The sequence below is a fragment of the Sorex araneus genome, chromosome 1 (assembly GCF_027595985.1).
Source record: "Sorex araneus isolate mSorAra2 chromosome 1, mSorAra2.pri, whole genome shotgun sequence".
NCBI classification, from domain to species: domain Eukaryota; kingdom Metazoa; phylum Chordata; class Mammalia; order Eulipotyphla; family Soricidae; genus Sorex; species Sorex araneus.
In genome coordinates, this window is record NC_073302.1 from 224,430,350 (window position 1) to 224,445,967 (window position 15,618).

Below are 15,618 nucleotides of genomic sequence, written 5' to 3' on the forward strand. Positions count from 1 at the left end.
CTTAACAATTTACCTTCTCTTATGAACTTGACTGCTTAGTCGCAGTGGAACACATGGTCAGACTGTGATATTCTCAACATGTCTAAGTTGGGAAAATGCAAACCACCATGAAACATACCTAATACTTCAACAGCATGCCCATTCAAACAATACCAGAAACCTTATACATTAGTAACACAAGTAATTTGAACCAAGTAAGAGAAAAAAGGTGACATAAAGGGCCAGAGTGATAGTACAGTGGGTAGGGCACTTGCCAGCTTGAGTTTGATCCCTGACATCTCATCATCTCCTGAGCATGCCAGGAGTGACTTCTGAGTGCAGAGCCAGGAGTAACTCCTGTGTATTATGGGGTGAGACCCAGAACAAATAAATAAAAAAAAAAAGGGAGAGAGAGATGACAGCTACAAGTTCTCAGATGTTCAGTTTACATTTGGTATTTTTTTTTTTACCATCTTTTCCTCATGGCGTTGAATGCTTATTGTCTTCGCTTTAGGACTTCTAATGACTGAATGATACTGAATTCTTGAAGCAGTGTCACATTTTATTTCTCTGAAAGGAAAAATAAAAATTATTCTGTAGAGCACTAAATTTTTTCTTTATTGAACATGGAAATATAGAAAACATTACTAATATATATTAGTAATGTTTTCTATACTAGAAATTAATCTATGCAATAAAATCTATACAATCCCTCACTGAGAAGGAATATAACCATATTTTAAGAGATATTTCTTTTTATTATTATTCACTGTATCACTGTCACTGTCATCCCATTGCTCACCAATTTGCTCGAGTGGGCACCAGTAACATCTCCATTGTGAGACTTGTTGTTACTGTTTTTGGCACATTGAATACACCACGGGTAGCTTGCCAGGCTCTGCCATGCAGGCGGGATACTCTCGGTAGCTTGCCGGGCTCTCTGAGAGGGACAGAGGAATTGAACCTGGGTCGGCCGCATGCAAGGCAAACGCCCTACCTGCTGTGCTATTGCTCCAGTCCTTCTTATTATTAGTATATTATTATTATTTGCTTTTTGGGTCAAACCCAGTGATGTTCAGGGGTTACTCTGCACTTGGGAATTACTCCTGGTGGTGCTCAGGGGGACCATATGGGATGCCAGAGATTGAACTTGGGTCAGCCTCGTGCAAGGCAAGTGTATTCCCTGCAATACTATAATTCCAGCCCCTATAACCATGTTTCAAAGTTAGAGGGACACCCTTGCACCCTGACTTGGAGCCTAGCACTGCCCTGGGCTGGGCTGCGCAGTGCTGCAGTGCTGCACTGAGACCACCGGCCTGGCTGGACGAGTATCGCCAGGAATGAGCCTCCCTGAGGATGCTCTGTTTTGTAGGCCTTAAAAGTGTATTAAAAATTAATTTGTGGCTATAGTTGTAGAATTCTGTAAATCTACAAAATGTCACTGCACACTTTGAATAAATATTATATCAAGCAAATTATTATTGGAGTTCCCGCTGGCAAAGCTCCTAAACCATCTGGAGCGGCTGACCTGTGAGAACTCTGGATCTGGCCTGGGTGATGGAGTGATGCCCGGAGAGCTGACATCTCTAGGGGATTAGAATAGATTGATGATGGGCTATTACTGGGGGCTGGGTGTGAAAGTGAGGTGCTGACACCTAGGAATCTAGACAAATAATCACAGAGACCCAAACCAATCTTTCCCATGCAACCATTCATTTAACTTTCGCCTCCCTCTTACCCCTGCCCATGTCTGCACACAGTGCACTCCCTTTGCTCTATACACCCTGAGTAAACCGGTCTGCTAGCCATCAGCCGTCAGTCCATAGCTATCGATTATCCATCACAGGCTGCATCAGAATCAGCTCTGTGCACCCAGGTCTCCCACTGTAGGGCAGTGATAAATTATATTTTAATAATTAAACAAAGTGGAAATTCAGACCATTCCACACACTTTTTTTCTTGCCATCTTGCCATACATGGAGTCATGTGATGCTGGTTGTAGGACCCAGAGCTCCTGCATGCAAAGTGTATGCTTCAGCTCTCTGAGCCAGTCCTGCATTCTTCATTTTCTTTTTTTTTTGATGGTGGTGGTGGGGGAGGGGTTTCTCCCGGCTTGCCCTACGGTTTGAGGATGCTGTGCTCTTTCAGCCCTGCAATGCTGGGGTTACTTCCAGGACTATTTTCAACCAGCCCACAGTTGTAAAACAAAACAAAACAGGCTAAAGATTACTGACAGAAATCAATCTTGAGTCAGTTCTTAAGATCTCACTTACGTGACTGTTTCTTTTGGACTGTTATTTAAATTAGGTGGATACTCCCCAATTTTTGCACTTATAGGTGTTTCTGATGCCAATGGAATAACTTCAATCTCAGAATCTGCAACTTCTATTTTCCGTTTTTTTGAAAGTGAATTTTTCATAATTTTCTCTTCTTTCCTATTTTCACTTACAGCAACAGGTTTCTCAGTGTTACATCTGCTTAGTAATCTCCCTAAAAGAAAATAATAGTTTAAGAAAAAAGAATATATGATTGCTAAATAACAAAAGGACATCTCTACTCTTCTTTACTGCTAAAGAGGTAAAGCTTACTTATAAGATCAAGACATATCCATTCACTTCTCCTAGAAAAAAGATTTCAATAAACAAAAGACCAATAGTGAGATTTAATATTTGCCAGTATGTGACAAGATAGAACCTGCAGAAGAAACATGATCACTTTTGACATACTGAAAAAAGTTAAGATTTAGCTACAATAACATAAAACAATAATAAAGATGAAAATGTACTCTAGAAAATTAGAGGTAAACGCTAGTTTAAAGTTGCAAGATTTGTGTCTCATTTAAATTGCCATCTAAAACCTCATTCTTTTTGTTTTGGGGCCATACCCACTGGTGTTCAGGGTTTACTCAAGTTCTTCACTTAGATATCACTCCTGGTGGGGCTTGGGAGACCATAGGGGGTGCCGAGGATGAACTTGGGTGAGTTGCATGCAAGGCAAGTGCCTTACCACTGCACTATTTGTCCGGTCCCAAAATCTTACCTTTCTGATAAATTTATCAGAACTTATCATCATTTACATCTGTGGTTATATGTTCCTACTGTTTACCTATTAAATCCAGTGTAACAGAATCTCAATCAAGGACCAGAGAACTAGTATGGGGGTGAAGGTAACTCTTTGTCTATGGCTAACTCTGGTTTGAGCCCCAGTCCTGCTGGAAGTGACACCTTGGCACCAAGAGGTGTGACCTAAACCTCTCCCCCAACACCTTCCGAATTCTTAGTCCAGAGGTTATCTAATTTCAAGGCACTAAAGATGACAGTTATTAGTAAAAATCAATAACTGCATTGAAGATACCATACGTGCATTTTATAGCAATGCAAATAGTCAATGACATTTATTTTCCGGACAAGATTTGATGGCAGCCAATTAATCAGAGTTATTTTTGCAAAGAACTGGAGTGACAGCACAGTGGGTAGAGTATTTGCCTTGCACACAGCTGACCTGGGTTCGATTCCTCTGTCCCTCTTGGAGAGCCTGGCAAGCTACTGAGAGTATCCTGCCTGCATGGCAGAATCTGGCAAGCTACCTGCGGCATATTTGATGTGCCAAAAACAGTAACAACAAGTCTCACAATGGAGATGTTACTGGTGCCCGCTCGAGCAAATCGATGAACAATGGGACGGCAGTGCAGTGTAGTACAATTTTTGCAAAACATGAGTTATGAGGACCTAGGCAAGTTGTACAGTATATATACCTGTTAGTATGTGGCACAGATTCAACTGTGATGATTCTGCATTTTGACATTTTTTTTGTCCTCACTGAAGGAAACCCTGGAAATTCAGACGTGGTGGGTCTCCCTGGTCCCTGCTTCCTAGTCTGCTAAGACTCAGTCCAGAATATTCTTTTAAAGTGTCTCTAGAACCAGGTTCTCTCACCTTTCTCATTTCATGATACACATAAGAAGTATGGACTTTTGCCTGACAGGGGTAGGTAGGGATGAGACTGCTGGTGGCCAATATATGTGGCTTGGGAACTGTGGCCTAAAAGAAATAGTAATGCACAATTCTGAACTATGGCTGGGAAATTTTGCTCAGAATGTGCTTCAGTCGCTGAAAAGAGATAGCTGCTAAGAGTTGCTGTCTTAATCAGCAGAAGCTGGTACTTATTACAAAAAGGAATTTGTTAGATTCTAATAGCTCAAAAGACAGAACAAGACAGTCTTTGACTGATAATCTTCACCTCAGTGTTATATGAGCTGTCCTATTCAAAAAGTTTTCATACCCCCAAGTATCTGAGGCTGTGGAGAAAAATAATGGTACCGATCCAGTCATCCAGGTTTTATGTGGCAGCCAATCCTTTCCTGACTCTGGGACTGCTGAAAGCCTTTCCTCCCTGCAGTGCCCCCTTCCCTGACCCTGTCCTCTGATGCTCCTCAGACCTGCGGCTATTCACCTGCTACGCCAGGGACCCGGGCTGGTTAAACCGAGATTCAGAAAGGGAGGTGACCTCACTGTGATCTCAAAGGAGTCCTTCACTTTACCTGAATAAATGCAAACGAAGGTCCCTCTGTCGATGTCATCCAGGCAGCGGACGCCCCAGCCTTTCTTCTCAGTTTTGAACACCTGGAGCCTCACCTGAGGTCCGTGCTGCACAACTCGGTTCTGGCACAGTCTTCGGTTACATTTGCACAGCAAACTGCACTCATAAATGCTGACAATAAAGCAGGGAAGAGAAAATCAGATGTCCTAACCTGGAGCAAGCACAGTTTATACTGCCACCATATGAATAATTTCTGAGGGCAACAGACTAAGTGTGAAGGGTCCTGAAACCGGGCTGCCTGGCTGACAGCTCTAGCTCTCGTGAGTGGCCTTGACCTTACATGAGTCACTTAACCTTTCTATGCTTCAAGTTTCTAGTTTTAAAATGGAAGTAACAAAATGGGAGACTAACACCCAAGGATAGTAGAGATAAAGACCAGGAGGATTGCTCCACGGCTCGGAAGCTGGCCTCACGTGCTGTGGGAAAAGGCAGCTCAGATAGAGAAGGGACCACCAAGTAAAGGGTGCTTGGAGGGCCCGCTTGGGATGGGAGATGCGTGCTGAAAGTAGACTATGGACCGAATATGATGGCCACTTAATATCTGCATTGCAAACCACAACACCCTAAGGGAATAATATAATAGGGTTGTTTGGTTAAGATTAAATGAGAATTCACAAGGTGCCTGAGATGATTCCATGCATGCAATAAATGTTAGCTCTTTAAAGTATTGGGGACCAGAGGAATAGTACAGCAGGCAGGAGTCTGCCTTGCATGTGGCTGATCTGGCTTTGATCCCTGGCACCCCGTATGATCCCAAGCCCACCAGGACTGATCATTGAGCACAGAGCCAGGAGTGAGCCCTGAGTACTGCTGGTATGGCCCCCAAACAAAACAAAACTAAAATGTCTAGGAATGTCTAAGAAGGAAACATCTGGGAAGACAATGTTGAGAAAGAAACCCTTCCTGTTTGCCTTTTAATTATAACAACTTTGAAGGGTTAAAAATTCCCTGTTCTTAGACGAATTCTGTGCCATTGCTTTTACTGGTGGAAGGAGGCAGCCCCGGGGATTCTTGGCGGACCTTGTGGTGCGGAGAAGAGAAGCAAGAGCATGTGCTCCATCCCCACGGCTGCCCAGACAGGTCAACACCAGAGAATAGGGGCCAGACTCAGAGCAGGTGAGTGTGCACACGGCACATGACACGCAGAGATGCTCTGATTCCCACTGCCAAGAATATTTGTGGTTTTGTAATTCCTTAGATTTCTAGAAATTAAGATTAAACAATATTATAGACCATAAGCTATAATAATAAAGTACCCACTTCAAAAATACACATACCATAAAACAAATCCTTAAGATTACTTACCCAGTAGGTATATGTGTCTGGAGTCTTTTATATTTATATCCAGTGGTTATTTTATTACTTGACAAAGGGCAAGTCTCGGTATTCCTTGCTGTCAATTGAAGACATGCACATTTTGTTCTACAAGAAAGGCAGCAGATAGAGAAATCAGATGAAAAGGCAGAAGATACTGTTTTGACAAAACAATGACAGAGCCCGCCAAGCTACCAAGAGTAACTCGCCCATGTGACAGAGCCTGGCAAGCTACCTGTGGCATATTCGATATGCCAAAAACAGTAACAACAAGTCTCACAATGGAGATGTTACTGGTGCCCGCTCGAGCAAATCGATGAGCAATGGGATGACAGTGATACAGTGATGATAGAGCAAAAAATATATTAAACTGTTAATTTTATTTTTAATTTTACTTTTATAAAGTTCTTCACAATAATTCATTACATTTAATATTCAAAACCAATCCCACCACCATTATACCTTCACACCACATTTTGAATGTTTCCACCCCAAATCCCAAACCATGTCCTCAAAGCAGAACCAAAGCATTTAATTCCGTATTGCTTGTTATGAATAATCTGCTAAAAATGGTCAAATAAAGTTTCCTTAGAGGAAAGTGTGTAAAAATTGTTGTACTTCATCCTGGAGCCATTAAGCCCTTACACAAGAGATTGCTAACATGTTTGTTAAACTTCATCAAATGTGTGCTACTCTTGGTACATCAATGGTGTAGAGTATGAGAGGTTGCTCCAGGAATTTAAACATTTAGAATATGATTATACAGCAGATTAAAACCTCCAGAACTCAATCACCACCATGTTCCCAGCCGCTCTCTATAGGCTCAGACGAGCCTCACTCCTGAGTAAATCTGCAGAAAAACCCAGGTATGTTTGGGTTTTTCAGAGTTCAGACCTTTGACTGAAGTCTCCAAGCCCATGGGTGAACCTGCTTTATATAATTGTATTTATAACATAGAGCACTATACTTCCATTGAGACTTCTTGAAAGACAGCAATCGAAAAGTTTTTAATCATTAAAAACTACACTATACCTCTATTTGCGCATTTAGTACTGAATTATATGGGTTTTCTTTAACTTTTAAAAATCAGTTCCTCTCTTGGGAGCAAAGTGGGCAGGGCGTTTGTCTTGCACACAGCCGACCTGGGTTCGATTCCCAGCATCCCATATGGTCCCCCAAGAACCGCCAGGAGTGATTCCTGAGTGATTCCTGAGTGCATGAGCCAGGAGTAACCCCCCTGTGCATCGCCGGGTGTGACCCAAAAAGCATAAAAAAAAAATCAATTCTTCTTTGGGGCCAGAGCGACAGTCCAGCAGGTAGGGCATTTGCCTTGCATGTGGCAGACCTGTATTCAATGTTGGCATCCCACATGGTCTCCTGAGCCTGCCAGGATTACCCTCGAGCACCACTGGATGTGGTCTCAAAACAAAACAAAAACAAATCCATTTCATTTCTCATTCAGCAGAAACTTGTGAAAATTCTTCAGTTACACTCTCCTTAATGGATAAGTGCAAATGTGAATGTGTTAAAATCAAAAAGGCATACAAAGTTTTACAGATGTCTTAAATATTATCTATTCAACATCAAGAAAACAAATTGGGAAGATTGATGCTAGGCATGTTTTTTAAATATTATTATAATAGATAATAGATAATCACAACTCCCTTTCTCCAATTTAGGCAGAATAACTTTATAAGGGGAGTAAGGAATGTGGGCATCTCAGGATAAACTAGGTATGTTGCTACAGGTGAGCTAGTTAAAAATCTCTGGATTGGGGCTGGAGTGATGGTACAGCGGGTAGGGTATTTGCCTTGCACGCGGCCAACCCGGGTTCGATTCCCAGCATCCCATATGGTCCCCTGAGCACCACCAGGAGTAATTCCTGAGTGCATGAGACAGGAGTAACCCCTGAGCATTGCCGGGTGTGAACTAAAAAGCAAAAAAAAAAAAAAAAATCTCTGGATTGTTTCCTCTACTGAACAAGAGGTCTTTTTCAGGGTGGGGAAGGAAAAAATACACGGTCTTTTACATTATGATTCTGATTCTCCTGTACTTTTTCATATATATAAAATGCATGTCATACAGTGGTAACTACTGCTTGCAAATAGTAAAAATGCATTAATGCATTAATGTCTAGTCTATTTTCCTGTGTGGTGTAATTTAAAACATGATCTCCTTTGTAAACCAACTGGTTTGGGGCCGGAGAGATTGCACAGTGGGTAAGGCTCATGTCCTCTGCTGGCATGTGACTGACTTGGGTATGATCCCTGGCACACCATATGGTCCCACGCCTAGCGGGGGTTATCCGTGAGTGCAGAGCCAGGAGTAAGCCCTGAGACAGGAGATGTGGCCCCCAAACAAAAAAATTTCCCTTCTCCCTCCACCACCTGTTCCTCAGAGCAAAAAACGCTCAAATGGTTCCACCTCTATGCATGGAGTATGGAGAGACTTCTCAAAAAAAAAGTAAGAAAGAGACTACACTAAATAACATATTCAAAGTAGATGAAACAGTCTTTTTTTTTGAAGAGCAGGCGATGTAAAGGGTTTCCCAGCTAGAGAGAAGCCAGTACTGACTCACTTGTCAGGGCTACTGCAGCTGATGACTATGTTAAGTCAATGCTCATTTTCCACTCCAGTAGTCCTGGCGCCCTCACGAATGATATGAAAATGCCCTGGCTTGTGCTCAAGGCAAAAAACAACAAAGTCTAAATGACAGCTATCTGTTTACATGTTTTATAGAATTTCTTAAGCTCACTGGGAGAACTACTGCACAGAGACAAAAAAGGGCATATTTCACATTATTCTGCTCATTGCCACGCAGGAGTTCTGATGGATATGTACGTGGAGATGAACTTTGGTTTCGTGCCTGCTAATTCAACATCCACGCTCATAGACCAACGAGAGATTTCAGAACACACTGGAAGACTGGAACTGACAAGAATAGTGGTTCCTCTGAAGGATCTGCACAATCAACTGAAAAATCTGGGAAGGATTTACCCCTCCAGATGCGATTAAGAACAATCAGGACTTACAAAAGGTCAAAATATCACTGTGAAAACTTGTTTGAAAGAAGTGTGACTCCAGCTCACATGAATGGCATTGGGGGGTCCATAACTGCGGTGGAGGCAGCAGGAAATCGAGAGTTAGAGCAGAGAATTCGAGCTGCTACAATCTCATGATAAAACCTCAATGGCAAGAGTTGATTCTTATGGATGAGCAAAAAATGTGTTTTTTTTTTTTGAGGTGGAACTGACTCCTGATAAAGATGCTGTGAACATTATTGAAATGACAATAGGATTTAAAACATTACACTTTTTTGTTTGATAAAACAGGGTTTGAAAGCATTGACTGTGGTTACGAAAGATTTTACTGTAGGTAAAACACCACCAAACAGAATCACAAGGTATAGATAAAAATCTCTTGTGAAAGGAAGTCAGTCAGCAAGACAAACTTCATTGTTATCTTATATGAAGAAATTGTTGTTACCTTAACATTTGGCAGCCACACCCCTGATCAGTCAGAGCCTTTAACATCAAGGCAAGACCATCCCCCCTGCATAAAGACTGAGAGCCCCACTCATTGCCAAAAATAACAATTAACTTGGTGATGACTCAGATGATGATCAGCATTCTTTACCAATAAAGTTCCAATAAAAAGGCACACAGAGTTTTTCACACATAACACTACTGCACATTTACAGTCCAGTGTAAACATAATTTGTACACGCACTGCAAAGTCAAAAACTTCACAAGATCTGCTTTCTTGCAATGGCTTGGACCTGAATCTGCAATATCTCCAAAGTGTACCTATATAGGCAAACATTTATTTATGTGAATAAACTAAAACAACAAAAACTTTATCCCTATTATGTGTGATACTCTTGAGGATTTTTTGAATTATTCAATTTAAAAAAAAATCGACATGGGCTGGAAAGATAGAGCAAAGGTTAAGGCACTTGCATAGCTTGCAGCTATGACTGAGACACCAGCTATGGACTTGGATCCCCAAGAACTGTCCGTCATAGTCCATGGAGCACAGAGCCAGGGATGGCCCCAAAAGAGTCAACCTACCGACCCATTTAATGATTTTATATTCTACTAAGCCTGCAGAAAAATAGTGCTCAAGATATACATACCTAAAAGGGTTATTGCTGAAAAATAGTATGCATGCCAACAGTTTGTCAGTACCGTCTCACCCTTCCATCAGCCTTATCAAAGGACTGACTGGCTTGATATATAATTTGAGTTCTACACTTATTTCCCTTCTGCATTTTAAGTTATATGCATCTTGTCTTTTGTATTTCAAATAAAAAGTATATTGACTGCATTTCCCCCCTTTTCTACCTAGTAGAAATTTGAGATTTACTTTTGATTGTAGATAATTTTTAAGTTGCACTATGACATATTTAGATATCTAGTACATTATTATTATTATTATTTTTTTTGGTTTTTGGGTCACACCTGGCGATGCACAGGGGTTACTCCTGGCTCTTCACTCAGGAATTACTCCTGGCGGTGCTCAGGGGACCATATGGGATGCTGGGATTAGAACCCGGGTTGGCCGCGTGCAAGGCAAATGCCCTACCCGCTGTGCTATAGCTCCAGCCCAAGTACATTATTTTTTGTTTGTTTTGAACCACATCCAGCAATGTTCAGGGGTTACTCCGGGCTCTGCACTCAGGAATTACTCCTGGCAGGGCTTAGGGGATGCTAGGGATCGAACCCAGGTTGGGTGTGTGCTGTACTATCACTCTGGTAACAAGATGTACATTATTTCTTTAACTTACTAGCTTTCATAGCAAGGGGTCATGTCTTCAATTCTGGACAATGATCTCTTTGAATATTTCTCTTTTGCTCTTGTATTTTGGAGTAACTCATTTTATTTCCCCATTTTTTTTATCTATAAATTATTTGTATCTTTACTTCTTTGCATCTTGGGAGATTTATTTAGCTTTGCTATGCAATTTGCTAATTCTCCAGCTGTACCAAACCTTCCATGTGCTCTAGTTCATCTTCATAGTTTTTGTCTACTATTGTGGAGGGCACTCTTGGTGGTATTTGAGCCCAATGGTACCTGAGGGCCATGTGATGCTGGGGATCAATCCTTGGGTCTCACACTTGCAAGACACTTCTCTACCACTTGAGCCACATCCTTTGCCCCATCTTTGTTTTTCTATTCAACGACCTTGGGTCTTACTTTATCTACTTCCGAACTGTTCATCTTTACACAGCCATTTTTCATTTTATAATTTTGTTTTCTTATTTCATGGGTGCTAATATTTTATCTCTGGACATTTTAACTGTACCCGTGTTAAAATATCTTTCAATCAGGGCCTACATTTACTTCTGCTTCTTCAGGGGTAAGTATAGATTAAAATATTTACCTTTGATTCTTCAGGGTGAATTTCCCTATTAGGTGGGCCTCATGCTGCCTTTGTTGTTCAAATATCTCTGTGTAAATCAGGTTTATGACATTTACTGCACAGGCTCTGGGTTGCTTTTTCATTACTGGTATACGCCTCTCACAGAACCATGTCTGTCTATTAATACAATTCTAAACCTTGTTGAAAGATACCATCATATTTTCCAAGCTTGTGAAGATCTATGCCTCTGGCCCCTAGCTTAGACCCCCATCACCATTCATGGGATATGTTTAAGGAATTCCTGTAAGGATTAGAATTTCTGCCTCCTAGAGGCAATGTTTTAAAAAGCAGCATATATTTAAAGAGACTAAAACTTGCCACAAGCCTAAAAGCAAATTTATCTAATTCATCTCATACTCTAGCAAAGAAGATGGTGAAAAGTACTATCTGTACTTAATTTCTCTTTATTGCTCTAATTTTCATTTGCCTGCTAAAACAGCTAAATTTGCCTTATTCATATAATGTGTTCCTCTACAGCTGCAAGTAAACAAATGCACTTATACTACTGCACTGTAGCACTGTTGTCCCCTTGTTCATCATCCTGCTCGAGCAGGCACCAGTTAATGTCTCCATTGTGAGACTTGTTGTGACTGTTTCTGGCATATCTAATATGCCATCGGTAGCTTGCCAGGCTTCGCCGCGCAGGCAGGATTCTTTCGGTAGCTTGCTGGGCTCTCCAAGAGGGATGGAGGAATCGAACCTGGGTCAGCCACGTGCAAGGCAAATGCCCTACTCGCTGTGTTATGGCTCCAGTCCATTAACTTTCCAAATACGTACTAAGGAAATGATTGGTAAAAGTTACATACATATATACATAAGAATTGCCCAGTAAGTAGCTCAAAGGGCTTGAGCATATGCTTTGCACACGGGAGACCTAGGTTGATTCCCCAGAACCATGTGGTCCTTAAGCACTGCTGCGAGTGACACCTGAGCACCAACCCAGTAAGCCAAGAGTAGCCCCTAAGTACCTCTGGACGTGACTCCCTTAAATAAGCAAGTAATATACAATATAGGGACTGGGTTTATAGGTTGGCATAACACTGCATGTGTCAGGTTCTGGATTCCATCTCAACACCATACGACACACAGATAAAAGTAATATACAATATATAGGGTAGTGATTAAGAATATGCATTAAGATCCTGACTCTCCAACTGTTTGCTCTATGACCTTACATCTGGCTTCTCAACGTCCTTACCCTTTAACACAGAAATGATATTGCCTACTTCATTTTTTGGTGAAGACTTAATAAGAAAAATATATGTAAAGAACTTATCTTTGTGGGAAGAAGCCTGCGGCGGGAGGAAGAGGAGGGGGAGGGTGCTGGTGCACGGTAAGACCCCGGGGTTGGGGGGGAACAAGCCCACCCGAGCAGCAGCTGTACTAGTGAGAGCAGCCCCACGCAGCCCCTAGCCTTGGAACTACTTTTTATACGCTGAACTGGAGGTGTGTCTCGGCCTTCCTGCGTTTACTATATGTACCTGGCTGGTGTCAGGGCTCCTCCCTGGAGCTGCGTGTCTAACTAGACCCCAGGGCAGCCGGTTTTCATCCTTGATCTGCGGGGTACGGGAACTGAGGCACACTGTGTGCACCCAAAGCTGCAACATTCCAGGCACCCTCTGTTCATCCCATTCAGGTACCCGGCTGGTGTCAGCGCTCCTTCTGGGAGCCGCAGCTACTAATGCAGTCACACAAGTTTTTCTTCCCCTCCATAACCCATAAGAACCATAAGTTACCCTGTGAGTTGGAACTTTCACTAGGTTGGCTTAGCCATCAGGAACACATTAGTCAATAACTCATTAAGCCCACCTCAATTAATACTGCTCATAAACAGAATAGTAACAGTGAGCATGAAGGGCTAAACCACACAGGTCACAATGGTAAAGCAACGCAGAACCCCACCAAGCTCACTTATTGAAGAGGCTAGCCCAGAAGACCCCAACATCAATGAAGTGCTAGACAACCTCTCTGACAAGGAATTTAGAAGGGAGCTACTGAGGATGCCTAGGGAGCTAAAAGAAACAATGGAAAGCAATGCCAATAAAATACAAGAGGATTTGAAGGTAGAAATGCGGAAAATGCAAACAAAATTATAAACAGAAAAGTCAGACCTGAAAAACCTAGTAGGCGAATTAAAACACTCAGTAGAAGGCCTCAGCAGCAGAGTAACAGCTATAAAGGAGCATCCTTAAGATTCACAGCCAACTTGTCTGATGAAACCCTCACAGCCTGAAAACAGTAGTGTCAATGAAATAAATGCCTCACCAAAAATACTTTATCCAGCTAGGGTCTCATTCATAACAGAAGAAACAACACACAGTTTCACAGATAAATAATAGCTCAAGAACTTCATAGACTCAAAACCATGGTTATAAGAACAACTGAATGGGCTACTTTAAGACAAGACAGGATCCTCAAATACACCAGAATCCAGCAGAAAAATGGGACAAAACCCTATAACAATAATCTCTCTCAATGTCAATGGGCTAAACGCACCAATTAAAAGACAGAGTGGCAGGATGAATTAGAAAATTGAACCCAACATTCTGCTGTCTGCAAGAAACACATCTCAACAGTCAGAGCAAACACAGGCTCAAAGTCAAAGGCTGGAAAACAATCCTACAGGCAAACAACTCCCATAAAAAAAGCTGGGGTAGCCATCCTAGTATCAGACCACATTGAGTTCAGACTGAAGAAGGTCACAAGAGACAGTGAAGGTCATTTCTTATTAATCAAGGGATCTGTACAAAAGGAAGAACTTACAAAACTAAATGTATATGCACCTAATGAGGGACCAGTAAAGTACTTAAAACTACTACTCATGGACTTGAAGAAAGACATCGATAGCAACACAATACTAGTGGGAGACTTCAACACCACTTTATCACCTCTTGATTGAGCAACTAGACTCAAGCTTAGCAAGGACATACTTCATCTGAGGGAAGAAATGGAAGAAAGGGACCTAGTAAATATATACAGGACACTTCATCCTCAAAAGGCTGAATACACATTATGCATGGAACATTCTCCAAGGCAGACCACATGCTGAGCCACAAAACATACCTCCATAAAATTAAGAAGACAGAGATTGTATCAACGATCTTCTCAGACCACGATGCACTGAAATTAGAAGTAAATAACACATACAAACAGAAAACTAAATCAAACGCCTGGAAATTAAACAGCTCACTATTGGACGAGTGGCTTAGAAAGGAAATCAAAGAAGAAATCAAAAGATTACTGGAAACGAACAAAAATGAGGACACGGATTACCAAAACTTATGGGACATGGCAAAAGTTGTGTTAAGAAGAAAGTTTATAGCTCTACAAGCATTCATCAGGAAGGAGGAGTGAGCCCACATAAGTAACCTAACTTCACAGTTTAAGAAGAGCTTGGAGAATGCCCAACACAAGGAGCCCAATCCGAACAGGAGAAAGGAAATAATAAAACTCAGACGAGAAATTAATGAGATGGAAACCCAAAAAACAATCTGAAAGTTCAATGAAACCAAGAGCTGGTTCTTTGAGAAAATAAACAAGATTGATAAACCTCTAGCAAGACTCACGAAAAAAGGGAGAGAGAAAACCCTAATAAACCAAAGCAGAAATGAAAAGGGGGACATTACAACAGAAACTACAGAAATTCAAAGGATCCTCAGAGATTACTTTGAGTAGCTTTATGCCACGAAACATGAAAACCTCGAGGAAATGGATAAATTCCTAGGTTCCTATAGCCTCCCAAAACTGAATCAAGAAGACCTGGAATACCTGAACAGACCTATCACCATCAAGGAAATTGAAATGGTAATAAAAAGTCTCCCCAAGCACAAAAGTTCTGGCCCAGATGGATTCACTAATGAATTCTTCCAAATCTTTAAAGAGGACTTACTCCCAATCCTCTTTAAGCTTTTCCAGGAAATTGAAGTATCAGAAACACTTCCAAACAGTTTCTATGAAGCAAATATCATCCTGACACCAAAAGCAGACAGATATAGCGCAAAGAAAAAGAATTGCAGACTGATATCCCTGATGAACACACACACAAAGATCCTACACAAAATTTTAGCAAATAGAATCCAACGACTCATCCAAAAGATCATACACCATGATCAAGTAGGATTCATCCCAGGGATGCAAGGATGGTTTAACATTCGTAAGTCAATCAACATAATTCATCATATCAATGAAAGAAATAATAAAAACCATATGATCATATCAATAGATGCAGAGAAAGGATTTGACAAGACCCAGCACCCGTTTATGATGAAAACTCTCAGCAAAATGGGCATTGAAGGAACGAACTT

At 41.4% G+C, this 15,618-nt stretch overlaps 1 protein-coding gene across 2 annotated transcripts in view; it reads right to left on the reverse strand.

The window, feature by feature from the left end:
- The window catches only part of SETDB2 (SET domain bifurcated histone lysine methyltransferase 2), a 56,215-nt gene that overhangs the window by 16,059 nt on the left and 24,538 nt on the right, over window positions 1-15,618 (reverse strand). For both annotated transcript variants that reach the window (XM_004604488.2, XM_055124160.1), the window contains exons 7-10: window positions 5,884-6,000; window positions 4,520-4,689; window positions 2,253-2,469; window positions 450-549 (exon numbers count right to left, since the gene is read on the reverse strand). In XM_004604488.2, coding sequence (XP_004604545.2) covers window positions 450-549; window positions 2,253-2,469; window positions 4,520-4,689; window positions 5,884-6,000 — 604 coding nt within the window. The remainder of the gene's footprint in view (window positions 1-449; window positions 550-2,252; window positions 2,470-4,519; window positions 4,690-5,883; window positions 6,001-15,618) is intronic.